General features: G+C 41.9%; 1 protein-coding gene across 17 annotated transcripts in view; it reads left to right on the top strand.

Annotated features, from left to right (window-relative positions):
• The window catches only part of SIPA1L1 (signal induced proliferation associated 1 like 1), a 434,009-nt gene that overhangs the window by 349,131 nt on the left and 57,351 nt on the right, over positions 1–27,527 (top strand). For all 17 annotated transcript variants that reach the window (XM_053601212.1, XM_053601207.1, XM_053601214.1 and 14 more), the window contains one exon: positions 395–664. In XM_053601212.1, the coding sequence (XP_053457187.1) occupies positions 395–664 (270 nt within the window). The remainder of the gene's footprint in view (positions 1–394; positions 665–27,527) is intronic.

The raw sequence follows: 27,527 nt of genomic DNA, 5'->3' as shown, positions 1-27,527 counted from the left end.
ACTGCACACCCTTCTATTCATAGATCCCAGTCATAACCCGCAGTGAAGGATGTTATGATTGCTTGTTTCCTCCAAGCCCCTGTGCTCCTGTCATGCTGTCCTGGTGGCCTTCCCTCCTCAGGTCCCAGTGCTCTGCCCCTCCCCCAAGGGCGACCATGGGTCCCATTGTTTTTTAAAGACTCCATTTGTCAGACTCAACAGTTAGGATTGAGTAAAGGAAAATGTTCTGGTTTTTGTAAAGGAAAATAACTATAGAGCACAAGGACTGAAAGATGGTTTGAAACAGGGATGAAGTTCTGGATCCATTGTAAGTGTTAGTGAGAATCAATGTGGTCCCGCCAACAAGGACAAGCAATATTCACTGCTTTCCCCTCCCCTCCCCACCCCACAATAGGAGTTGCTCGGAAACCTACCGCATGCCGGTGATGGAGTACAAAATGAACGAAGGCATCTCATATGAATTCAAGTTTCCCTTCCGGAATAATAACAAGTGGCAGAGGAATGCCAACAAGGGACCTCATTCACCTCAAGTCCCATCCCAGCTGCAGAGTCCCATGACCTCGAGGATGAATGCTGGAAAAGGAGATGGGAAAATCCCTCCTCCAGAAAGGGCCGCCAACATTCCTCGTAGCATCTCCAGTGACGGGCGCCCACTAGAGAGGCGGTAAGTGTGCCTGCAGGGGTTGGCTCTGTGTCTCTGCTCCCCGTGTACGTAACATCAGACCCAAGGCGCTGGCTTTAGGCCTTCTCGTATTTTGCTAGAAAGCAAGCATTAAAACCGAGATGCATGTCCTAACAGCTTTCAAAGCACGGAAGCATTTCAAAGGCATGAGGATAAACAAAGATATATATTCCAGCAAAACATTCCATTCTTTCTGCACACTGGTACTTGTGCTTTGCTCTTTAATCCTGGGTGATTATCCACAGAAATCATTCCTGTGTTCTTAGTGGCCATATGGATTAGAACTTAGAGCAGACTCTGAGGTGACAGTGATCATATTACCATCTTTGGCAGTCTTCATTGTTTTGGGACAAATCATGTCAGGAGCAACAGAATGTAAGTTTCTGGCTGAATATCTGTGTTTGTATCACTTGATTAATAAAGATTTGTGAGAAAAAGAAACTAGTATAGCTTAAGCACATTTGCCACTCCTCTGAAAGTAGAAAAAGACAGTGAGAAGAAAGCATCCCACATAGCTGGGTTAAAACACTCAGTCCTGAGTAAACCAAACAAAAGAGAAAGAGATCGACAGATCCTGGAAAATCAGAAACCTGTGTTTGTTGTTAAATTGAAAGTCATAGCGAATTCCCTTGTAGAAGGTAACTGGTTAACTCTGCCTTTGCAAGGGTGCCCTAGCATGTTTGCCTGGTGTTAACTGTGAAATGCAGCACTTCGAAGCAGAGTCTAGGCCTAAAGTTGGAGTGGTGGGTTAAATGCTTTCAAAACATGAGTGAAAATTGGCTAATGAAGGGGACAATTTAATTACATAATATGCTAGTCACCTGCTAGCAAAGGACAACTTCTTTCTGCCCACCCACTGTCCTTGCCCCATCATTTCTCCTTCCCTGGACATCAGAATGTTTTTTATGGAAACCCTTAGAGCTGGGGAGAAGTTCCAGGAACTGTATTGGACAGAAGGAAAGGTTCTTCTTGAAGGCAGAACGTGACCCTGACTCATCTGAGCATCAGGAACTAAATCCAGCAAGAACAGGGTGCCAAGATAAATGGTTCCCAGATATGTATAAATAATGAATGATCCAGTTTGGGAGCAGAAAGCTAAAAGTTTTAGAAACCACCACACCATGAATTCTTTATCTTAGCCTAACTTTCAGGCTGTTGCATAAAACAATGTCACTTAACTATTTTAGCATACTAGGATACCATGCAGAAATAATTTAATGAGAAAAAATAGACAAAAAGAATAGTTGTCTTTTGAAAATTCCTCACTTAATCCTAGAGATGTATTTACAAAGCCTGGCTATTTATCTCACTAAAGAAATCCTCTCCCAGAGTGGACGCATTGCCATCTGGCTCCTCACTTGCATTATGTTTGAGGAGGAAAACATCCAAGAGATGTCTGAGTAAATTCTTTGTTCTGCACATTCCAAACTTGGCTTCCACTGAGGTGTGTGTTAACTGGAATTCAGGATTTGGCCCACATTTGGAAAGATGAACCTAGGGAAACCATTGTTTAGAGGAGGACCTTCCCCCCGACCCCTATAGAACAATCACCAGGCTTCCCAACGTGAAATTGGTTTGGTGTCATTTCCTTTATAAAATATTTCATGTGATAAAATAGAAGAATGTATTTTGATGCCATGTTGAATTTAATTTCTGTGACAGAAACTAAAGCTTATTGCTGAACATACTGACCTCCAAAAGGGAAAATATTTTTTGTAGCTAAGTATCCTGTTCCAGTAGGAGCAGGGCTCAGTGCCACAGAACGCATAGCTCCTTGTTTTCCAGATGGAGTTCCTTCAGTTCCAGAGGTTATAAGGTTATCTCTGCGTGTTCTGTGTCCGCCTGTCATCTTACCTCTGCCCAGAGGAAGGGGCCTCTCAGCAAATCCACCCTGTGAGACTGTAAGAGTAGCCTGTGACCCTCAGCCTCAGACATGAGAGGGATAGACTGCCAGAGGTTTTTGGGGAAATCTCATCTCACTGCCCCTACGGCTTCTTAGTCTCAGGTACCCTCTGAGTGCACTGCACTAGGGTTTCAGATCTCAGGGCCCAGGGTTAAGATGACTCAGAAAATCCCAGTCCTGCATTTTCAGCATAATAGGATTATCTGGCTCATTTTCATTTTGAAGTATATGGTAATTAGATGGATATCCTCCTCCTGTTAAAATTTGGAGTTCAGTTTCCTTTCCCATCATTCCTAACTTTTAGTATCAGAATATTTCCTTGTTTTAACTTTGAGGCATCCATAGAAGGTGCTACAGGTTGGGTGCCTCTAATCCCAAAATCCAAAATCTGAAATACTTAAAAATCCAAAACTTTTTGAGCACTGACATGGTACTCAAAAGAAATGCGATTTCATATTTTTGATTTAGGGATGCTCAACTGTTCAGTACATATAATGCAAATATTCCAAGAATCCGAAAAAAGACAAAATCCAAAACACTTCTCTGGTCCCAAGCATTTTGAATAAGGGATACTCAATCTATATTTGAGAAACGATACTTAACCTATGTTTGAGAACCTTTGTTGTTCTTGTTGTTGTTTTGGGGTTTTTTTGTTTTGGTTTGGTTTTTTTGAGACAGTCTCATTTTGCTGCCCTCAGTAGAGTGCTGTGGCATCATAGCTTACAGCAACCTGAAACTCTTGGGCTAAAGTGATTCTCTTCCCTCAGCCTCCTGAGTAGCTGGGACTAAAGGCACCTGCCACAATGCCCAGCTATTTTTAGAGACAGGGTCTCACTCTGGCTCAGGCTGGTCTCGAACTCCTGAGCTCAAGCAATCCACCTAGCCTCCCAATGTGCTAGGCGTGAGCCACGTGCCCAGCTATACGTTTGAGAAACTTTGTTTTGCTACTGTAATTTCAGGAATATCTGGGAATAGAGTAGACCATTTCATTCATTAGAAATCCTTCCTGAGTTCATGAGTCCTCACCTTCATAAAGTTCACCATAGAAAATAGTTTTCTCCATGACATGTAAAATATACTAGATTTTCAGTGTTCCCTTTAGGTAAGTCTTACCGAGAACAAAGCGTGGAAGTGAGAAGTCCTGGGACGCCGCTTGTCCGTTTGAGTCTCCGCTCCATACCAGCCCCGTCCTGGGTGCCATTCATGTTGCACCTGGGAATGTATAAAGTATAAGATGGAGCTCCGATGAGCCATGACTAGTCAAAACAAATGGCCAGAGTCTGCCACCCCTGGACTCTTGCCTTACCACACAGCATGGCCTGAGCCTGAGACTAGTCTGCCTTACGGCTGCACCACTGAATTCCTCCTCCTACCCCGGTCGGGCAGGTTGTATATAACTTCAGGTAGCAGCTGTCTCAAGTTCACAACTCTGTGCTGCTCATCCGCCCCCCTCATTCTCTACAGCTGCATCCCGCACGCGATGATTTGGATGAAAGTGTCAATTCACTGGTTATAGAAGCCTAGTATTTCTGTAATTATACATGATATCCCAGACTTAAATGTCACTGGGAACAATTTCCTTTTAAATATCTGTAGAATAGATTATTTTTCCTTTCAATACCAAGATGAGGATTTTTATGACATACTAAAATACGCTGGTGTTTTACATTTTATCCAAAATTCTTTGGTTTGGTGGTACTCTGTATACATCATGAAGAGAGAGACACAGCAAGAACTGATGGTCTGTTTGCCATCTAAGTAGAATGAAGTCTGATTCTATTTGGTGTGAATACATAAGTTTTGTGCTCTCCAGGTAGCCACTTTCTGATTACAGATTTTATATGAAATGGGAGTAGTATTTGTTAACTGATTTAACATTTATTTAATGGAAATAAGTAGTATGATAATGATCCCTATTTTGGCTTTAGATTTACCGAGAGTTAAAGAGCAGGACTGAAATAAAAGTAGCTGACTGTAGCACAATGACATTGATACATTATTATGTTAAAGCATAATGTGGGATTAGTAATAAATCCCTGATCTGGGTTAATACACTCATAAAAGTTCAGCTATTTGAGGGACTTTGTGTAAATAATAGGCATGTTAGCATGTACAACAATCTCCTTTTCTCCATTTTTTAGGTGAGGTATTATCACCTTTTACGCAAATACTCGATGTTAGACCTCATCGACCACTGGCTTCTGCCTGTATGCCTGGCCTTCTCCTTGCACCTGCTGCATTGGCTCTGAGCTGGGAGGGGGGGGGGGTGGGTTCTTCCACATTCTTTTAAATCTCTGTGGAATAGATACTTGCTTAGTGTTGCAGCCACTGCGTTTGCACCCCTCTCACCCCTTCCTCAGCAGACACCAGCACCACCCAGGGTGTGACCATTGTACCTGGTCAACATTGTTCAAACAAGCTTAAAAGTGATCTCCTTTCAGACAACATAGTGGTGATGTACCTGTTTGGTCTTTAAGGAAAATACTTTGTAAATGTGTTATTTCATTATCGGTTCTTTGCTAATCTTCCATCGTGTCATTTTCTACTTTCAGGCAGAACAAGTGCCCATTTCATTTTTAGTCTTTTGTTCAGAACATTAGGTGTGTTTAGAAGTTTCAGGACTTGTATTTTTTAAATACTGTCCACTTGGATCCCGGTTGTGTGACTTATTATGAGGATCCTTAAAATCATGGGTCTTCGGAGTTCCCAGGGATTGCTCTGGCTGAGCCCCGCTGACTTCCACATCTCTCAAACCACTGGATGTTGTTCCGTCCTTAGATTATTTGATACCATCCCTTCTTCCTTACTTCAAACTCTGTTTCCTGGTCTTCCAAAACTTTATTCCTGAATTTTTGGCATTGTCAAGCAATTTGCACCTGTCTCATCACCCCCAAATTAGCATTCCCCATTTCTTTCTCATTTTTCTTGAATTTCACACAGTACAGTTTCTCTATGGTTCATTTTTCCATAACCTCAATGCTCATCAGTATGTGGGCAGTTACATACTGCCCTGTTTTGCCTTGGCCTCTTTTTCACTTGTCATATTCATAGGCATGACTACCTGTTACATTACATGTGCACTTCAATGTCGTGAAAATGTCACACACTGACAAGGCCAAACCAACTTGACCTATATTCCGGCCCCTCCTCCTGCCTTTCCTTCCCACGCATTTCCCACCTTGGTGAACTGCTTACCACCATCTACCTCGGTATCCAGAGCAGAAATAGGATTCATCATCAACTTCCCCTACATACCCATCCACACATGTTGACTCCCTAAATCCTTAACTTCTATTGAGTTCCTCATTTTTTAAGCATCTTAGGAGCGCTCACTTTGCACGAAGGTTCTTTTTCTTACCTTAATGGTTGCCAACATCCTCCAAATATCATCACTAGCCTCCAATTGGAAGGGTAATCTAATAAGATTCAGGCTTCCTTGGGTCTGTGCACAGCTCTTGGGGGTCAAGTCCAGCATCCCGCAATGTGCCAGTGAGGCCTTGCCTGTCCGTGTGCCAGTCTTCCTCACCCCGCCTCCTGTATCGAGGCGTGTAGGTGGCTCTCTGGTCTCTGACAGCACCACATCCTTGATGCCTTTTTCAGGAGCTGCCCTGCCGGGTATACTCCTTCTTTTTTTTTTTTCAATTGTTGGGGATTCATTGAGGGTACAATAAGCCAGGTTACACTGATTGCAATTGTTAAGTAAAGTCCCTCTTGCAATCATGTCTTGCCCCCATAAAGTGAGACACACACCAAGGCCCCACCCACCTCCCTCCTTCCCTCTTTCTGTTTCCCCCCCCATAACCATAATTGTCATTAATTGTCCTCATATCAAAATTGAGTACATAGGATTCATGCTTCTCCATTCTTGTGACGCTTAACTAAGAATAATGTCTTCCACGTCCATCCAGGTTAATACGAAGGATGTAAAGTCTCCATTTTTTTTTAATGGCTGAATAGTATTCCATGGTATACATATACCACAGCTTGTTAATCCATTCCTGGGTTGGTGGGCATTTAGGCTGTTTCCACATTTTGGCGATTGTAAATTGAGCTGCAATAAACAATCTAGTACAAGTGTCCTTACGATAAAAGGATTTCTTTCCTTCTGGGTAGATGCCCAGTAATGGGATTGCAGGATCAAATGGGAGGTCTAGCTTGAGTGCTTTGAGGTTTCTCCATACTTCCTTCCAGAAAGGTTGTACTAGTTTGCAGTCCCACCAGCAGTGTAAAAGTGTTCCCTTCTCTCCACATCCACGCCAGCATCTGCAGTTTTGAGATTTTGTGATGTGAGCCATTCTCACTGGGGTTAGATGATATCTCAGGGTTGTTTTGATTTGCATTTCTCTAATATATAGAGATGATGAACATTTTTTCATATGTTTGTTAGCCATTCGTCTGTCGTCTTTAGAGAAAGTTCTATTCATGTCTCTTGCCCATTGATATAAGGGATTGTTGGCTTTTTTCATGTGGATTTATTTGAGTTCTCTATAGATCCTAGTTATCAAGCTTTTGTCTCATCGAAAATATGCAAATATCCTTTCCCATTGTGTAGGTTGTCTCTTTGCTTTGGTTATTGTCTCCTTAGCTATACAGAAGCTTTTCAGTTTAATGAAGTCCCATTTGTTTATTTTTGTTGTTGTTGCAGTTGCCATGGCAGTCTTCTTCATGAAGTCTTTCCCCAGGCCAATATCTTCCAGTGTTTTTCCTATGCTTTCTTGGAGGATTTTTATTGTTTCATGCCTTAAATTTAAGTCCTTTATCCATCTTGAATCAATTTTTGTGAGTGGGGAAAGGTGTGGGTCCAGTTTCAGTCTTATACATGTAGACATCCAGTTCTCCCAACACCATTTATTGAAAAGGGAGTCTTTCCCCCAAGGTATGTTCTTGTTTGGTTTATCAAAGATTAGGTGGTTGTAAAATGTTAGTTTCATTTCTTGGTTTTCAATTCGATTCCAAGTGTCTATGTCTCTGTTTTTGTGCCAGTACCATGCTGTCTTGAGCACTATGGCTTTGTAGTACAGACAAAAATCTGGTATGCTGATGCCCCCAGCTTTATTTTTGTTACACAGAACTGCCTTAGCTATACGGGGTTTTTTCCAGTTCCATACAAAACGCAGTATCATTTTTTCCAAATCTTGAAAGTACAATGTTGGTATTTTGATAGGAATGGCATTGAATAGGTAGATTGCTTTGGGAAGTATAGACATTTTAACAATGTTGATTCTGCCCATCCATGAGCATGGTATGTTCTTCCATTTGTTAATATCCTCTGCTATTTCCTTTCTGAGGATTTCATAGTTTTCTTTATAGAGGTCCTTCACCTCCTTCGTTAGGTATATTCCTAGGTATTTCATTTTCTTTGAGACTATGGTGAAGGGAGTTGTGTCCTTAATTAGCTTATCATCTTCACTGTTATTGGCATATACAAAGGCTACTGACTTGTGGACATTGATTTTATATCCTGAAACATTACTGTATTTTTTGATGACTTCTAGGAGTCTTGTGGTTGAGTCTATGGGGTTCTCTAAGTATAAGATCATGTCGTCAGCCAAGAGGGAGAGTTTGACCTCCTCTGCTCCCATTTGGATTCCCTTTATTTCCTTGTCTTGCCTAATTGTATTGGCTAGAACTTCCAGCACTACGTTGAATAGTAAAGGTGACAGAGGACAACCTTGTCTGGTTCAGGTTCTAAGAGGAAAAGCTTTCGGTTTTACTCCATTCAGTAAAATATTGGCTGTGGGTTTGTCATAGATAGCTTCAATCAGTTTTAGAAATGTGCCACCTATGCCTATACTCTTCAGTGTTCTAATTAGAAAAGGATGCTGGATTTTATCAAATGCTTTTTCTGCATCTATTGAGAGGATCATGTGTACTTTTGCCTCTGTTAATATGGTGGATAACGTTTATAGACTTGCGTATATTAAACCAGCCTTGCATCCCTGGGATGAAGCCTACTTGATCATGATGAATGCCTTTTTTGATGATAAGCTGTAATTTATTGGCTAGGATTTTGTTGAGAATTTTTGCATCTATGTTCATGAGTGAGATTGGTCTGAAATTCTCCTTTTTGTTTGGGTCTTTTCCTGGTTTTGGTATCAGGGTGATGTTTGCTTCATAGAATGTGTTGGGGAAGATTCCTTCTTCCTCAATTTTTTGGAATAATTTCTGCAGTACAGGAATAAGCTCTTCCTTGAAGGTTTGATAGAATTCTGGAGTGAAGCCATCTGGACCAGGGCATTTTTTGGTTGGAAGATATTTTATTGTTTCTTTGATCTCAGTGCTTGAAATTGGTGTGTTCAGGAGCTCTAGTTCTTCCTGGCTGAGTCTAGGGAGAGGGTGTGATTCCAAATATTGATCCATTTCTTTCACATTTTCAAATTTCTGGGCATAGAGTTTCTGGTAGTATTCAGAGATGATCTCTTGTATCTCTGTGGGATCAGTTGTTATTTCCCCTTTATCATTTCTGACTGAGGGTACTAGAGATTTTACTTTTCTATTCCTCGTTAGTCTGGCCAATGGTTTATCTATTTTATTTATTTTTTCAAAAAACCAACTCCTTGTTTCATTAATTTTCTGAATGATTCTTTTGTTTTCAATTTCATTGATCTCTGATTTGATTTTGGATATTTCTTTTCTTCTACTGAGTTTAGGCTTCGATTGTTCTTCTTTTTCCAATTCCATAAGATCTCTTGTGAGATTGTTGATGTGCTCTCTTTCTGTTTTTCGAATGTAGGCATCTAAAGTGATGAATTTTCCTCTCAAAACTGCTTTTGCAGTATCCCACAGGTTTTGGTAGCTTGTGTCTTCATTGTTGTTATGCTCAAGGAAGTTAATGATTTCCTGTTTTATTTCTTCCTTCACCCATCTGTTATTCAACAGAAGATTGTTTAGTTTCCATGTCTTTGGGTGGGGTCGAGCATTTTTGTTAGAGTTGAGTTCCACCTTTAGTGCCTTATGGTCTGAGAAGATACAAGGTAAAATTTCAATTCTTTTGATTCTGTTGATATTTGTTTTGTGTCCCAGGATATGATCAATTTTGGAGAATGTTCCATGGGGTGATGAGAAGAATGTATATTCTTTATCTTTGGAATGGAGTGTTCTATATGCGTCTATCAAGCACAGTTGTTCTAGGGTCTCATTTAAATCTCTTATATCCTTGTTTAATTTCTGTTTAGAGGATCTGTCCAGCTCTGTAAGAGGAGTGTTAAGGTCCCCTGTTATTATGGTATTATCAGATATCATATTGCTCAGACTGAGTAAGGTCTGTTTCAAGAATCTGGGAGCATTTAAATTGGGTGCATAGATATTTAGAATTGAAATGTCTTCTTGTTGTATTTTTCCCTTGACCAATATAAAGTGACCATCTTTGTCTTTTTTGACTTTAGTTGCTTTAAATCCACATGTATCTGAAAATAAGATTGCAAGTCCTCTTTTCTTCTGAATTCCATTTGCCTGAAAAATTGTCTTCGAACCCTTGACTCGGAGCTTTAATTTGTCTTTTGAAGCCAAGTGTGTTTCTTGCAGACAGCAAATGGATGGCTTGTGTTTTTTTAATCCAGTCAACCAATCTATGTCTCTTCAGTGGGGAATTCAAGCCATTAACATTTATAATTATGAGATAATTGATAAGTGTGGTAGTATTGTATTCGTCTTATTTTGTGAGAGTCCATTGCTTAGTTTTATCTTTTTCATCAGTGTGGAGGTTTGGTTCTGTCCTTTAATTTCTGAGCTCTTACTTTGCTGCTGATCCATTGTGGTGGTCAGTGTGCAGAACAGGTTGAAGTATTTCCTGTAGAGCTGGTCTTGTTGTGGCGAATTTCCTCAATGTTTGTATATCCGTAAATGATTTGATTTCTCCGTCAATTTTGAAGCTTAGCTTAGCAGGGTACAGAATTCTGGGCTGGAAATTGTTCTGTTTAAGTAGATTAAAGGTAGATGACCATTGTCTTCTTGCTTGGAAAGTTTCATTAGAGAAGTCTGCGGTCACTCTGATGGCTTTGCCCCTGTAGGTCAACTGGCGCTTACTCCTGGCAGCTTGCAGAATCTTTTCTTTTGTCTTGACTTTGGACAGGTTCATGACAATGTGTGTTGGAGAAGCTCGGTTAGAGTTGAGGCGACCTGGGGTCCGATAGCCCTCTGAAAGCAGTGTGTCAGAATCTTTGGTGATGTTTGGGAAATTTTCTTTTATAATATTCTCTAGTATGGCTTCCATTCCTCTGGGGCATTCTTCTTCCCCTTCTTGAATTCCTATAACTCGTATGTTGGAACGCTTCATAAAGTCCCATAATTCTGACAGTGAACGTTCTGCTTTCTCTCTCTTCTTTTCTGCCTCTTTTACTATCTGAGTTATTTCAAAAACTTTGTCTTCTACCTCTGAAATTCTTTCTTCTGCATGGTCTAACCTGTTGCTGATACTTTCCATTGCATCTTTAAGTTCCCTGATTGTTTCATTTCCTTCAGCTCTGCTGTATCCTTTTTATATTCTTCATATCATTCATCTCTGATTTGATTCTGTTTTTGGATTTCCTTTTGGTTAATTTCCACTTTATTAGCAGTTTCCTTCACTGTTTCCATCATTTCTTTCATTGTTTGCAACATGTGTATTCTAAATTCCCTTTCTGTCATTCTTAACATTTCTGTATAGGTGGAATCCTCTGCAGTAGCTACCTCATGGTCCCTTGGCGGGGTTGTTCTGGACTGGTTCTTCATGTTGCCTGGAGTTTTCTGCTGATTCTTCCTCATGGGTGATTTCTTTTATCTGTTTCCTTGCCCTAATTTTCCTTTCACTTCCTCTTGCTCTTTAAGTTCTCGTGCCTGTGGACTAAGGGTTACAGGACCAGAAGTGTGAGAAGGTTTAAGAGCAAAAAAGGGATGAAAGAAAGGAGGACCGAGTGATAAGAAAAAAAAAAGAAAAATAGAGAAAGGAGAGGGGGTGGGTAAAAGGAATATTGACAAAAAGAAGAGAGGCACAGAAAGAGGGAGACAGAGCAATATAGGTGTACGGTAGGGTACTTTGATACAACCTTTAAAAAAAACCACCTTCTGGGGGTGCCCAGTTGGGTGGTTCCCTTGAGGTCAGCAGCTCTTTGCTAACCTGATCAGACACAGTACCCCACCTCCACCAAGTAGAGAGGAAAGACAAAAATGCTATAAATCAAACCAAAACAAGCAAACAGAAAACTTTACGGGATAAAATTGGCTGGAAAAACCAAATAAGAGCGGTAGAAACACTAACAAAAATGAAGATCTGATTATTGAAATAGGCAGCAATGGGACATTATAATTAAACTAGAAAAATTGAGAAAGAAAAAGGATCTGTATGGAAAAGTTTGAAATTAAAAAACTAAACAACAATCCACAACATCAAAATAAAAAAAACAACCAAACCAAAAAAAAAAAAAAAACACAACCAAAAACAAAGCATTATGTATATGTTATTGAATATCGTCTGGGCAACACGTGGTCTTCTGGGGTATGAGATGTTAATCACAGTTCTGATACGACTGGAGGCTGCTAATTTCTCCAACCCCAGCAGGTAGACACCCTAAATCTCTTCAGCCCACTCTAAAGGCACTTTGAACTTGTTCACTTACTGAGCAGAAGCTTTCTCAGGGAAGCGCTTGTCGCTGGAATCACTGCTGAAGTGGCTATCCACTTACCCTGTGTGTCAAAACTGGTCTCCCTCTGCCCCCGAGGGTTAGGGCTGCAAGGTGGCTCAGACTCCGCCCTTAGGCTACTTGGTCGCTGGGTTACCAGCTCCCACCCAATTCCAGCTCTGCAACCCTGAGGGCGGAGCTTGCCAGGGCAGATTGCTCACAATGTCTGCCTGTGATCCAGAGCCAAACACCATTAGCTCCATCTGGCTCAGCGGCTCAGACTGGGGCCCTAGACAAAGGCCAAAGTTCTCCGCACTCCCGCTCAGGCTCTCCCCAAGGCAGTTCAGCTGAGTGCCAAGTCCAAAGACACCAAAACAGTTCACAGGTAAGGCCTTTCTGGTTTGCAGTCTCGCTGCTACTGAACTTACAGTTGCGGGCGGGTTTAGACGGGTTGAACACACGCGACCACTTGCCGGTTTTCCACTGTTTTAGTCCTCCTCTTGGGGTCCAGAAGTCTCTTGCTGACTCCCTATATCCTCTCAGGGGTGATGATAGGCAGATCCCACCAGCCAGAGATGCCTGGAGTCCTATATCCCCAGACTCACGGTGCCCAGATGTAAGGAAGCTGTTACTTGCTGCCATCTTGCTCCGCCTTGATCATTGATTATTTTTGTCATCGGGTATACTCCTTCTTTGAGCAGTTCCAGGCCTACTCCGCCTCTTCTGAGGAATCTCATTTTAATTGCAACAAACATTCCCGTCCTCTGTACCTTAATTCTACTCTGGGAATGTTCATATCACCAAATGCCTGCCAAAGCAGCATTATGCTTCACCTTAATATTATGTGTCTGTTTTTCCAACTTCATCTGTTGTATTCATCTTTGTATCTTAAAGACCAGGCATAGACTCTGGCATTTAATAGACTTTCAGTGAATATTTTAAAACTTTATTGAGTAATCAAGTCAGGAAATCCTGTAGAGTAGTTGACTATCTTGTATTCATAATTTTCACCTGTGATGATAAGGCTTTACCACCAGAAGGACTTATTTAAATGGGTGCAGAATTTAATCAATCCAGGAGAAAATAAATCAGTGTCTTTTTATAAAAAGTAAATGATAGATAAAAGCAAAACACTTTGTAATCTGATACAGCTAAGGCATTAAAGCTAGATTTCAGTATTTTCGTCACCCATACCACAGTGGTTATGGCGTCAGCCAAGTACACCAAGGCTGGCGGGTTCGAACCCGACCCAGGCCAACTAAACAATGACAATTGCAACAAAAAATACCCAGACATTGTGGCAGGTACCTGTAGTCCCAGCTACTTGGGAGGCTGAGGCAAAGAATCGCTTAAGCCCAAGAGTTTGAGGTTGCTGGGAGCTGTGACACCACAGCACTCTACCGAGGGTGATGTAATGAGACTGTCTCAAAAATAAAAAAAAAAACAAAACTAGATTTAAGTAGAATTCTTTGGCTATTGTTGGCTAAGTTTAGAATACTCGTTTTTAAAAGTACATTGCTGGTAGAGCTTGTCCAAAATTGACTCAAAGTGAAATGTAAGTTGTTCTTGATTGACTCTCCTTTAAAGGGATTTAGGGCCAGGCCCAGCGGTTCACACCTGTAATCCCTGCACTCTGGTAGGGTGAGGCAGGTGGATTGCCTGAGTTCAGGAGTTAGAGACCAGCCTATGCAAGAGCAAGATCCTGTCTCTACTGAAAAAAAAATAGGAAAAGCTAGCCGGGCATTGTGGTGGGCACCTGTAGTCCCAGCTACTTGGGAGACTGAGGCAAGAGCATTGCTTAAGCCCAAGAGTTTGAGGTTGCTGTGTCCTCACTCTACCAAGGGGGACAGAATAAGACTGTCTCAAAATTTAAGTAAATAAATAAATAAAAGGATTTAGCTTGAAACCGAATTGTAGTGGTGTATTTATCAACCAAGATAGGGGAGGGAAGTAGAGGGCCATACGTGACTTGATGTCACCTGACTCTGAAGGCTCCTTTTTCCTACTCTGCAAAGGAGTGAGTATGCTCTAGCACCCATGGCAGGATTAGAGTCGATGTGATTTGCAAGTTCACGTTAGATGCTATTACAGTCCTGATTCCTATTCAGGCATTCAGGAAATGAGTACAGTGGCTTGAGCTTGGCACTTGTCCCAGTCCCTGCTCATTTACAAAGTCCGGAGTGCTTGGGAATGAGAGGCTGCTACTCTGGTGTGGTCCCCAGCTCAGACTCCTCAGTTGCTTCCTGGTTGTTCCTCAGTCCTCAAAAGAAGCTGTTCTGCCCTCAGTCCAGGAAAACATTCCCACAAGGAATTCCTCCCTGTGGAGCTGGCCGTGTTTTAGCATGACTTACCTGGGACCTCCTAGAACCCCCAGGAGCACAGACTGTGCTGTCCCAGGGTCTCAACGTGCAGCCCAGTTGCACTACCTGGGAGGGTGCGGCAGCGGGCAAGTTTCTTACCCCTCTGTGCTCCAGCCCCCTGGATTCGATGGGGCAGCAGCCCTGTCTCTGTCCCTGTGATGATGAACTGAGGTTGAGTAGCCTTTATCCAAAATGCTCAGGACCAGAAGTGTCTCAGATTTGGGATTTTCTTGATTTGGCAAATACTTTCATTATACTTACCAGTTGAGCATTCCCAAATCTAAACCTCCAAATCTGAAATGCTACAATGAGCATTTCCTTTGAATATCATGTTGTTGTTCAAAGAGTTGTGGATTCCAGATTTGGAATTTTCTTAGAACAAGGTTGGCCCACAGTCAGGTGTAGAAGATGGTAGTTGTTGTTCATCATCATTGTTGTAGTCTAGGTGTTCTTCCAAACACAGCTACTTGAAAGTGGAAGGGAGGCGGTTCAGGTTGAGTGTTGGGGGGAAGTGGGCAGAGCTTCCCAACCTAGGCTGATACATCAGGGTTCAGCCTAATCTCGACTAAGGCTGTGTCTAGTCAGCATGTTTCCATCAGCAGGCTGTGTTGTGTTTAGCATAGATGTCATGGTTAACTTTGGTGAGACAGGAAGGACGGATTCAGGATGCCTGCTGTGCCAAAAACAGCCGTGGTGACCTGTGCAGTTGCAGAAGGTCATAGGAAATTCCGCAGACTATCAGTGCAAATTGGAAAGGACCTTCCTTAGGGATGGTCTTGTTTATAAGCAGTTGTATTCTGGAAAGAGCAGTGAGGTGGTGTGGGTAGTACCATCCTCCATGTCACTAAAGAACCGGACTCCGGTACTCAGCCAGCAGCTGGGCCTTGCCTTTCCTCCCAGCTCATGGGTGTGCTCTGCATTACCACTAACCTGGGAAGTGTGGCCTGGTCACAGCTTACAGGAAAGTCCGTAGGGGCCCATAGTGGTCCTGGAGCTTTCTTGACTGACCCCCTCCCTCCCTCCTGACACAAACACTCAAACTAGATGTCGGGAGGGCTTTCCCAGAAGCCAGTCTAACATGCGTCTTGTTGTAACCCTTGAGAGGAGTTGGAGGCCCCTTGCGTGGTAAGGGCGCATCAAGTTCATGCACACATACACACTGGAAGTTTAAATAACTCTCAGAGGGAAAAAATGTACATTCTGCTGCCTTACACACGTATTTGAAGCCCCTGACATTTTTCTTCAAGATCTGTTGATTGCACAGCACAACACAAGCCTGTGGCAATTAGTGATAATTAGCAAAGATTAGCTCCGGAGATCCACCCCCTCAGTTGCCAGTGTGAAAATTTCTCCATAAGCATCTCATTCAGAGCCCTGGACAATGAGAAGTCTACTAAGATCTGTTTCTTCTCATTAAAATCACCAGGGACGGTGGCAGAGTGGCAGTTTGGGATCTGCCTATCACTTATGAGCTGAGAAAAGTGGATTTAGTTTCCTTTATACCTACAGGAATAATCTCTGTGAAAGAATGAGATGGTCGGAGTGTCCTAGGGCTGGTGAGCAGAGGGGAATCGATCTCTTCACGGGAGTGTGTTTTTATGGGTTGGCTGTGTTGGGACTCTGACCGCTGGGCTGTCAACTACTGGCCATACCAGCACACAAGGGTGGCCCTGCCCATTTGTTCTAGGCCCACCTCTTTAGCATCTGCAGGTTGGTTTTAAGGACCATCCCACAAATACACAAAAAGGGCCTGACCGCAGAAGGGAGTCCACATGTACCCAGGTCATGCTTGCAAGTATGTGTGGAGTACACTGTCTCCCTGTCAGCCCCTGCTCCTCAAGGGAGTTGGAATCAAGCCTATTAGTCTTCCAGTCTGCTTTTGTGGTTTCCCTTTATATTTCTGACAAAAGATAGTATGGCATACTGAACTGCATAAAGTGAAAGTAGAAATGTGTAGATGAATGTGTGGAGCTGAGTCATGGTCAGCAACACGTGCTCATGAGGATGCGGACATGTCACGGTCAGCAACACATGCTCATGATGCAGAGACGAAGGTGTGGTGCTGAGTCACGGTCGGCAACATGCGCTCATGAGGATGCGGAGACAACAGTATGGAGCTCAGTCACTGTCAGCAACACGTGCTCATGATGCAGAGATGAAGTTATGGTGCTGAGTCACGGTCAGCAACACGTGCTCATGAGGATGTGGAGATGAAGGTGTGGCGCTGAGTCATGGTCAGCAACACGTGCTCAGGATGCTGAGAGGAAGGTGTGCAGCTGAGTCAGGGTCAGCAACACGTGCTCATGAGGATGCGGACATGTCACGGTCAGCAACACATGCTCATGATGCAGAGACGAAGGAGTGGTGCTGAGTCACGGTCGGCAACATGCGCTCATGAGGATGCGGAGACAACAGTATGGAGCTCAGTCACTGTCAGCAACACGTGCTCATGATGCAGAGATGAAGTTATGGTGCTGAGTCACGGTCAGCAACACGTGCTCATGAGGATGTGGAGATGAAGGTGTGGCGCTGAGTCATGGTCAGCAACACGTGCTCAGGATGCTGAGAGGAAGGTGTGCAGCTGAGTCAGGGTCAGCAACACGTGCTCATGAGGATGCAGAGAGGAAGGTGTGGCGCTGAGCTATACGAGTTCATTAAGGACTTGGCTGACATTGCACATGGTGTAGATGTCATTATAGCACTCAGACGCTCTGCAGTCCAGAAGCGTTGGTGCAGGTTAGAATTCTTAATGGGAAAGGAGGGTGGGTTGTGTGGTGCTGTTTTTCCTTCATCCTAGTGTGGTGCCTATTAGGGCAGTTAGTAAGGAGAGGGCGAGGTCTTGATCACTTGAGGGTGCACGGATGGCCACCGGTGTGCCGTATATCAGCTCCTAATTCCCTTGTTTTTGTTTGGGTGATGAGATACAGAGTAAATTTATTTTGATTTTTTTTTTCCAGTCTTTAAAATCTGGAAAAATGCTATTTAGCTTCTCAACAAAGAATTTGATTGTGACTTCTTTTTATGGACTATTTGTGGTGGGTTTATATGGGTTCTTATCTGTTTTTATATCTTTCAAATTGTAGACTTATTTTACTTCGGGGGTGTGTGTGGAAGGGACAGTTTCGGGCATTCCTGGTATGCTTGATGGCCCAAGGTCTATAGGATCAGCTCTGAGCACAATGCTGCTTTGCTTCAGAACTTGCTGTACTTCCCTGTTGCCTAACAGATGACATTTGTGCTTCCTGATCATTCAGCAAGAGGCAGTGGTCCTTACAGCCATGACCTCTCCAATCTCCCACCTGTGCCCAGGGCCCTAGTCTTACATGATGTTGAGGGTAGCCACATAGACCCCTCAGCTCCTACGCACTCACTGCTGACTTCTGTGAATATCCTTAGTTTCCTGTAACCCATCTCAAGTGCATTTCCTTCAGGTAAGTCTCCCTTTTTTACGGTTTTGTCAACTAGATTTGGCATCGCCCTGCTAGAGGCCTTCTGCCGGCATGGCAGTCTGTGCCGTCCTCATGACAGTTAGATTTTACTTGTGTCTTCCTTAAAAAGTACAAGTAACTGTTACTGGGTTCATATTCTGTGCCAAGCTGTAGTCAAGGTGCTTTATGTGAGTTTTCCCAGTTAATTCTCCCAGCAGCCCTGTAAGGGGGTTGCTGTTTATCTCCCTTATGGATAAAGATGCGCAGGGATCGAGAGATGAGATAATTTGCTCAGAGTCATAGCCAGTTAATGGTGGAGTCAGGTCAGCTAACCCCAGACCCCCATCTTGATCACCATCACATAGAGATAGCGCTCAGTAAGTATTTGCAGAATGAATGAGTACGTGTCCATATGCGGAGGGGCCCAGTCACACACTCTGCGAGCAGGGCCAGCACCACAGGTGTGCAGCGTGCCCAGGGCTGCATGTGTTCTGCTGCCATCTTGAAAGTCGGCATACTCTGTGAGCAAGGGGACCCACATTTTTTTTCTGCATTGAGTCCCACAAATTAGGTAGTCCTGCCTATGATCCATTTTTATTTTCTTTCCTTTAGAATCACGCTTAGATATAAAATTTCGACTCCTCTCAAATGATACTGAGTATCAAACTGATACTGGTCTTGGACCACTTGGGTGACCACCAAGTTCTCCTGACTTTGCAAGAGAGCTCTTCCTATTGTCAGTTGACCTGGTCACAGGAGGCTCCTCAGAACATGGTTTCTGTGATCCAGTCTGAGTGGCTGAGATGACTCGTGTGATCAGAAAGCCAGCAGTAACTCTGTGCAGGGAGAGAGGAAAAGGCAGAGCCACGAGTTGATTGACTTTGAACAGCTCGTTCAAACTCAAGTCCAGGTAACACCCAAATTACATTATCTTGCATCATTGTATATCTTTTTTTTTTTTTTTTTACATAATTCTGGAAGAATCCTGGTTGTTAGACATTGCTAAAGTTAAAGGACTTTAACTTGGTCCTGTTCCCTGGGTGGATAGCATTTTAATTGCTAAATTATGGTAAAATGCTGTGCTCAGTTACAGACGCAGGCATTTCATTTATCCGTCACCACTGCTATTTGAAACCCTCTCAGTTATTTCCGTCATTGTTTTACTGTTTGCACTAGGGTTACAGGGGATCCTATCTCCTTGGACACATCTAAGCAGTATTGTCACTTTGGAATAAAAAGCAAGAAATAGTGGTGCAATTAATACTACTCAGTTAGAAAAATGTTTTACCATCAGTTCCTCAGGCCCTGAGGCTGCCTTACCTGTAAATTGATAAACTGTACTCATTCACAGTCTGGAGTGAGCTATTCAGTGAGAGTCTATGAACACTGGCGCTCTGTGCAGTCACTGTGAGGGGATTCATGGAGGGGTAGCAGGAGGCAGGGGTTGCTTTATTAGAAGGCTGGAAAAGTTTTTGGCAGCTCTCCTCTCCCTTTTGTCCTGGTGTATTAGCCAGGATGGTTAGCTTCTGGAAACTAATACTGGTCTTGAACCATCTTTTCCTACATGTCCAGCCCCTTGAACTTACGAAACATTGCAATTGTTTTCATTGCAATGAGCTATATTGCATATAAATGAGAAGCTTGTGTTATGTGCAGTCCTGAAGACTCTGGAAGTATTGTCAGGGTGATAAGCAGGACTTTCTCAGTTGCTGCATTCTTGGTACAATCATAAAGCCTTGGTATTTTATTCCAGTAGAAGGAAGTGATGGGAGCCTCAGAGTACATTTAGTATTAGTTATCTTAAAACACTTTTGTTCTTTCTTGACTAAATTTATAAAAATGTAAGGAAGAGAATCTTCTAAAATTAATGCTAAAGGGTTTTCTGACAGCAACCAGAGCGTTCTTAAAAAAGAATATTGCTTACATTCTAAAGAATTGGAAGCTCTCACAGCAATTGAAAGAGGTATTAATCTTCATCCTCTAAACCTATCTAGGCATTAACACTAGACATTTGGGACTCTTTAAGACTAAAGCAGAAAGATGTAGATTTATCTCACAAAAAGAAAAGACTCTTAGGATTTTGTTCTACAACTCACTGGACTCAGTGACCCTTAAAATAGTACTTTGTGGGACTGGGCATGGTGACTCAACACCTGTAATCCAGGGCTTCAGGAGACAGACATGAGAGGATCTCTTCAGTCTAGGAGTTCGAGACCAGACTGGGTAAGTTCAAGACCAGCAAGACCCTGTCTCCCTGAAAAATAAATTAGCCAGGTGTGGTGGTGCACATCTGCATTCCCAGCTACTCAGGAGGCTGAGTCAGGAGGATCACTTGAGCCCAAGAGTTCAGGGTTACCAGGCTATGGTCACACCAGTGCACTTCAAACTGGGCAGCAGAGTGAGACTCTGTCTCTAAAATAGTTAATCAAACAGTACATTTGTGATGAAGGATGGAGCAGAGATTCAGAAATCCAGTGAGGTTTATTGCTCCTGGTTCTTCTAAGCACTTCATGCTTAGTGAAGGACAGCAACCGGCCGAATTCTAGTAACAGCCTCGGGCCGTCTCTGGAAGTGGACTGCCAGTACCTAGACAGGTGCCACCTTCCACCCCTGAACTAGGTCTGTTCTCAAATATTTGTGTGATGGTATTAATTTCAGAGTACTTGGAAAAAATAGTAAGTCATCAGAATAAAGGCTGATTCTGGATTTGTCTTTGCCTAACATACATACATCTAGAGTCGTAAAAACATTTGGGATTTGGGAAAGAGGGACGGAGGGAGGGGGGTGGGGCCTTGGGGTGTGTCACACTTTATGGGGGCAAGACATGATTGTAAGAGGGACTTTACCTAACAATTGCAATCAGTGTAACCTGGCTTATTGTACCCTCAATGAATCCCCAACAATAAAAAAAAAAACACATTTGGGTGGCGTTCTATTAGTTGCTACGTGTGTTTGCTCTGTGAGTTAACAGTCAGAAAACAAAGCCACTATTGAGTTATATAAATGCAAAAAACGACGGGAGCAAATGCTGGCCTTCTGGAAATGCTATTTTTTCACTTTGGGATAACTCCAATAACCAAATAGAATTTTCTGATGCATTTGCCAAATAAAATAGCTGAGGTTGAGAACTAATGTAAAATAGCTTAGCTTAATGTATATTTTGGAGAAAAGGGTAAGGAAAGCAAGCTCTAAATACAAATATAAAGGCTACGTCTTGACTTTTCCTATGCAATTATGTTGTCACTTCCTCAAAAAAGCATAAGCATTTTAACTTTCACCATAAATGTAATTCACTGGCATTACTTGTTTACCCTGAAGAATTTCAAGTCATCAGGCCCTCTGATGTTGCCCTGGCCTTAGCTGTGTTAACGCCCTTCTGCTCTCTCCTGTTTCCTATTTTCTGCAACACTTCCTCCTCTTCACAGTAAGAAAAACAAAGCAGCTACAAAATGAAACTATAGTTGAAGTTTCTCTATATTGGGTACCTATAAAGCCAAACTCTTAAGTCCATGAGGAATGTGGCATCTTGTTACACTCGGATGCAGGTCATTCTTGTCATTCTTCCATCTTTACTTGGCTTCTTGTAACCAACTCCTCCCATTCCTCCTGGATTCCATTCTCCTTCCAGTTACTTTAGAATAATAGTGAGAAATTTGGGAGACATCGAAGTGCATCAGGGCAAAGGAAAATCCGTTTTGTGATACCAAGTAAATGTCTCGATTGTTCTCTTATCAAAGTACGTTGCCCAAACTAGGGATGAGCAGGTACCCTCCTTCTCTGAACCCACCGTAGCAGCCCCCACATGCCCCTCTCCAAGATCTGGCATCCTGTGAAAATGCTGGCGGTGTAGTTGGCCCACTTTTCTCCCAGTCTGTACAGCAGCAACAAGATTGGCAGTGATAATAGGAGGAACGTAGGAACTCTGCTTCTTTTCCTTGCTTCTCATCACATTCCCCAAAGGCTGGCACCCCAAGTGTCTCGATCTGTGCCGTTGCACACTTGTTAGAGCAGGCCTTGTCAGTATGTTCTCGCACAGGGAGGTGTAGGATTGATGGTATTCACAGTGATATCTCGGTTAGACAGCATTCTACCACCTGTAACTCCATTCTTTTTTTCTTATATTTAAGAAGGCATATTAACTTTGAGTCTGTTAGTTGCTTTTAGTAAACTATTCACAAATTTTGGCACTTTATTGTTAGTGACTATTTTTCAACTGATCCAGAGCCATGACGGTTGAGAACCTCTGTGTTGAGATGTCTAATATAACTATGGGCCGTGTCCTGAATCCCTCTGTATTCTTCATTTCATACTCTGCTATTGATAAGGATTCTTTATGCAAAAAAAACATATAATTAGCAAGCACCCAGAGACATAAAGATAAACCAATCCTGGTTCTCCTTAAAGGTAGAATCTAGTCGGAGAGACATATAGACATAAAACAAATCATTCTGTAGAATGTGGTATAATGGTACAAAGAACAGACTGATACGGGATTTAAGGAGGTTTCTATCTGAATTCACAGCTATGCTGTTGGAATCGGAGAAGAAAGATTTTGAGTGGCAAAGGGGATTGCATTCCAGGCAGAGAGAATATGATGAGTAAAGGTGTGAATGGGGTGGCAAAGTCTGAGAACTAGGATACCCTGACTATGTCCAGAATGTGGGGTACAGGGAGGCAGGTAATGGGATGGAGACTGGGGATAGAGTGAGATCAGATGGTTCAGGGCCTTGAGGAAGATGCCAGGGATTTGGTGCCATGGCTTTAGATGGGCTTTAGCAGTTGGGTGCCTTGGTGGAGGAAGGTCAGTGGGGGGTGTGTCAGAGGAATAGGGGGGAGAGAGTCTGGAAGTTGGGAGACCAGTCAGAACATGGCTGTGGGCTGCAAGTGGAAGAACTCAGAGGACCGTCAGCAGGTGGAGACCAGGTATCTTCTCTATCTTTGTTTTCAAGATGAGTGCCAGGGTGCCTGACACACAGTTTGTACTCACTAAATAATGAGTGCAGTGGCTCATTCCTCCAATCCCAGGACTTTGGGAGGCCTACACCAGAGGATCATTCCAGGCCAGGAATATGAGGCTACAGTGAGCTATGATCACACCACTGCACTACAGCCTGGATGACAGAGCAAAAGCTATCCTCAAAAAATAAACAATAGTTGAACTTGCTTAATTAGACCAACTGACTATGGAAGATGAATAAAGAGGAAGAAAAACTTGATTTCCAGGCTATTTTAGCTTGAGTAACAAATATAGGAAGGACAGATTTGGGGTATTAGGGCATGAGGGGATTGGGAAAAACCTTGCTATTGTTGCTTTTTAAATTTTTATTTCAAAGTATTAGGTGGTATATGTGTTTTTGTTGCATGGATAAAATGTGTAATACTGAAGGGCTTTTAGTGTGACTGTCACCAGAATAGTGTACCTCATACTCAACATGTAAATTTTTTTTTTTTTTTTTTTTTTTTTTTTTTTTGCGGTTTTTGGCCGGGGCTGGGTTTGAACCCACCACCTCCAGCATATGGGGCCGGCGCTCTACTCCTTTGAGCCACAGGCGCCGCCCAACACGTAAGTTTTTATCCTCACCCTCCATCCGGCCCTTACCCCTTCTTAGCTTGCAGTTTCCTTTACAGCACTTTGTGGCCATGTGTACCCATTATTTGGCTCCCATTTATAAGGAAGAACGTGTGGCATTTGTTTTTCCATTCCTGATATGCTTCACTTAGGATAATGGCCTACGGTTCCATTCAAGTTGCTGCAAATGACATTATTTCATTCCTTTTTATGGCTGAGTAGTTCTCCATGGTGGATAGCAGGGCTGTCCCAAAAGTATCCAGCCATTTTTAGTACTGTTTCTCATGTTATATGATTGGATATTTTCCAAACTGCCCTCATATACACATCATGTTTTTTTTGTTTGTTTGTTTGTTTCTTCATCAATTGGCACTTGGGTTGACTCCACATCTTTGCATTTGTAAATTGTGCTGCAATAGGCATTTGGGTACAGGTGTCTTTTTGATATAATGACTTCTTTTTCTTTTGTGTAGATACCCAGTAGTGGGTTTGCTGAATCAAATGGTAGGTCTACTTTTAGTTCTTTGAGGAGTCTCCATGCTCTTTCCATAGAGGGTATACTAGTTTACAGTCCTATCAAAAGTGTTTCAGAGTTCCTTTGTCATGGTATCCAGGCCAGTATCTATTGTTGTTTGATGTTTTAATGATGACTATTCAGATAGGGGTGAGGTCATACCTCTTTGTGGTTTTAATTTATATTTTCCTGATGATTAGTGACGTTAAACATTTTTTCATCTATCTCTTGGCCATTTATATATTTTCTTTTGAAAAAAAATGTGCTGATGTCTTTTGCCTACTTTTTTGATGGGATTATTATTTTTCTTTCTTGCTGATTTGTTTGACTTCTTTGTAGATTCTGGATATTAGTCCTTTGTCGGACGTACAGTTTGTGAGTATTTCATCCCATTCTGTAAGTTGCCTGTTTACTTGGCTGATTATACCCTTCCTTCGCTGTGCAGGAAACTTTTTAATTTAATTAAGTCCAATTTTATTTGTTTTTGTTGCTCTTTTACCTTAGTGGTCTTGGTCATAAATTCTTTGCCTAGACCGATATGTAAAAGATTCCAGATTTTTATGGTTTCAGTCTTACTTTTAGGTCTTTAATCCATCTTGAGCTAATTTTTATGGAGAGAGGGATCCTATTTCATTTTTTTGTATGTAGCTGTCCAGTTTTCCCAGCACCATCCATTGAATAGGGCATCCTTTCCCCAGTGTATCTTTTTGTCTGCTTTGTCAAAAATCAGTTGGTCAGAGATACATGGTTTTATTTGTTTGTTTGAGACAGTCTCACTTTGTTGCTCTGGGTAAAGTGCGGTTGCTCACAGCAACCTCAAACTCTTGAGCTTAAGTGATTCTCTTGCCTCAGCCTCCCAAACAGCTGGTACTACAGGCGCCCGCCACAACACCTGGCTATTTTTTGTTGCAGTTGTCATTGTCATTTAGCTGGCCAGGGCTGGGTTCGAACCCGCCACCTTTGGTCTGTGTGTGGCAGGCACTGTAACCACTGTGCTAAAGGTACCGAGCCAGATATATGGTTTTATTTCTGGGTTCTCGATTCTATGCCATTGGTCTCTCTCTACCTTTATACCAGTACTAAGCTGTTTTGGTCACTATATCCTTATAGTATTTAAATTTAAAGTCAGGTAATGTGATGCTTCAAGATTTCTTCTTTTTGCTTAAGATCGCTTTAGTTATTCAGGCTCTTTTTTGGTTCTAAATGAAGAAAAGGATCATTTTTTTCCAGATCTATGAAAAATGACATTGGCATGTTGATAGGAATTTTGTTGAATCTGTAAATGACAGTCAGTATGAACATTTTAACAATGTGGATTCTTCTAATCCTTAAGCATGGGATGTTTTTCTATCTGTTTATGTCATCTATGATTTCTTTCCTCTTTCTAGTTGTCCTCGTAGAGATCTTTCACCTCCTTGGTTAAGTATATGCCTAGGTATTTTATTAAATATTTTTTTTTGTAAAATGGTATTGTGTTCTTGATTTGACACTCACTTTGACTGTTATTAATTAGTACATAGAAATGTTACTGATTTGGGCTTGGCACCTGTAGCTCAGTGAGTAGGGCACCGGCCACATACACCAAAGCTGGTGGGTTCAAGCCCAGGCCCGAGCCTGCTAAACAACAATGGCAACTGCAACCAAAAAAAAAAGAAAAAAAGAAAAATAGCTGGGCATTATGGCAGGCGCCTATAGTCCCAGCTACTTGGGAGGCTGAGGCAAGAGAAATGTTTAAGCCCAAGAATTTGAAGTTGCTGTGAGCTGTGATTTCATAGCCCTCTACCGAGTGCAGCATAGTGAGAGTCTGTCTCAAAAAAAAAAAAAAAAAGAAAGAAAGAAAAGAAATGTTACTGATTTGTATCCAATGATTTCATAACCTGAGACTTTGCTGTATTTATCAATTCTGGGAGCCTTTTGGTGGAGTCTTTAGGACAGTGACTTTCAACCAGTGTGCCACAGCAGACTGGAATGCCCTGAGAGCATCTTAGGTGTGCTGCAAAAATTTTTGAAGATCATTAATTAAATTATTTTTTGAAAGAAGTTCAAAGCTAGGTTAGTGTATTCTTTTTTTTACTTTTTTTTTTCAACCTAATTTAAGTGTACTATGGAAGTTTAACTGTAGGTTCACGTATACCGTGAGTTTAAAAAAAAAGATTGAAAAACACTGCTTTAGGGATTTAATTTGGGTTCTTCTCTCCCTATTTGGATGCCTTTTATTTTTGTCCCTTGCCTAAATGCTTTGGCTAAGACTTCGAATATCATGTTGAGTAGAAGTGGTGCCTGTGGGCACCCTGGTCTTGCTCCAGTTCTTAGAGGGAATGCTTTCAACTTTTCAGTGTGATGTTGTCTGCTTATATATGTTTTTCCTATATAGCTTTTATTATTTTGAGGTCTGTTTCTACTATGTGTACTTTTTTGAGGGTTTTTATCATAATGGAATTCTGGATTCAATTGAATACTTTTTCTGCTTCGATTAAGATGATTATAAGGTCTTTGTTTTTACTTCTGTTTATGTGTGAATCACATTAATTCATCCGCTTACGTGGAACCATCTTTGCATCCCTGGGATGAAACCCACTTGATCATGATGGGTTATCTGTGTGATGTGCTATTGAATTTAGTTTGCTAGTATTTTGTTGAGGATTTTTTACGTTTAAGTTCATAGGGGATATTGGTCTATAGTTTTCTTTCTTTGTTGTAGCCTTTCTTGACTTTTGTATCAAGGTGGTACTGGCTTCATAAAATGAATTGAGGAGGATTTCCTTCTTGATGTTTATGGAACAGTTTCAGTAGAACAGGTTCTTTTATGTAGATCTCAGAATTTCATAGCTGTGAATCCGTCTAGGAAAGAACTTGTTTCAGTTGGGAGATTTTTGTATTATTTCAGTCTTGCTGCTTTTTATTGATCTGTTCAGGATTCCTATTTCCTTCTGATTCTGGCTTGGGAGGTTGTGTGTTTCCAGGAATTTGTCTGTTTCCTCTAGATTGTCTAGTTTGTGTGCGTAACAGCTTTCATAACAGTCATGGGTGATATTTTGTATTTCTGTAAATGTCTCCTTTTTCTTTTCTGATTGAGCTTTTTCGAGTCCTTTCCCTTCCGTTCCTAGTATTTGCTATGTAGATACTGTCCTATCAATTTTATCTTTTCAAAGAACCAACTTTTTATTTCATTAATCTTTTATATTGTTATTTTGGTTTGAGTTTCTTTAGTTCTGCTCTGAGCTTTATTTCTTTTCTTGTGCTAGCTTTGAGGGTTTTTTTGTTCTTGTTTTTCTAGTTTCTTTTTTCTTTTTTTTTTTTTTTTCAGTTTTTGGCCAGGGCTGGATTTGAACTCGCCACCTCCAGCATATGGGGCTGGCACCCTACTCCTTTGAGCCACAGGCACCACCACAAGTTTTTCTAGTTTCTTGAGGTGTGGCATTAGGTTGTTAATTTGTGTTCTTTTTTTTTTTTTGTAGAGACAGAGTCTCACCTT

Source organism: Nycticebus coucang, chromosome 9 (genome assembly GCF_027406575.1).
Source record: "Nycticebus coucang isolate mNycCou1 chromosome 9, mNycCou1.pri, whole genome shotgun sequence".
NCBI lineage: Eukaryota > Metazoa > Chordata > Mammalia > Primates > Lorisidae > Nycticebus > Nycticebus coucang.
Note: the sequence above shows the minus strand (reverse complement) of the source record. Positions and strands in the feature narration are given on the sequence as shown.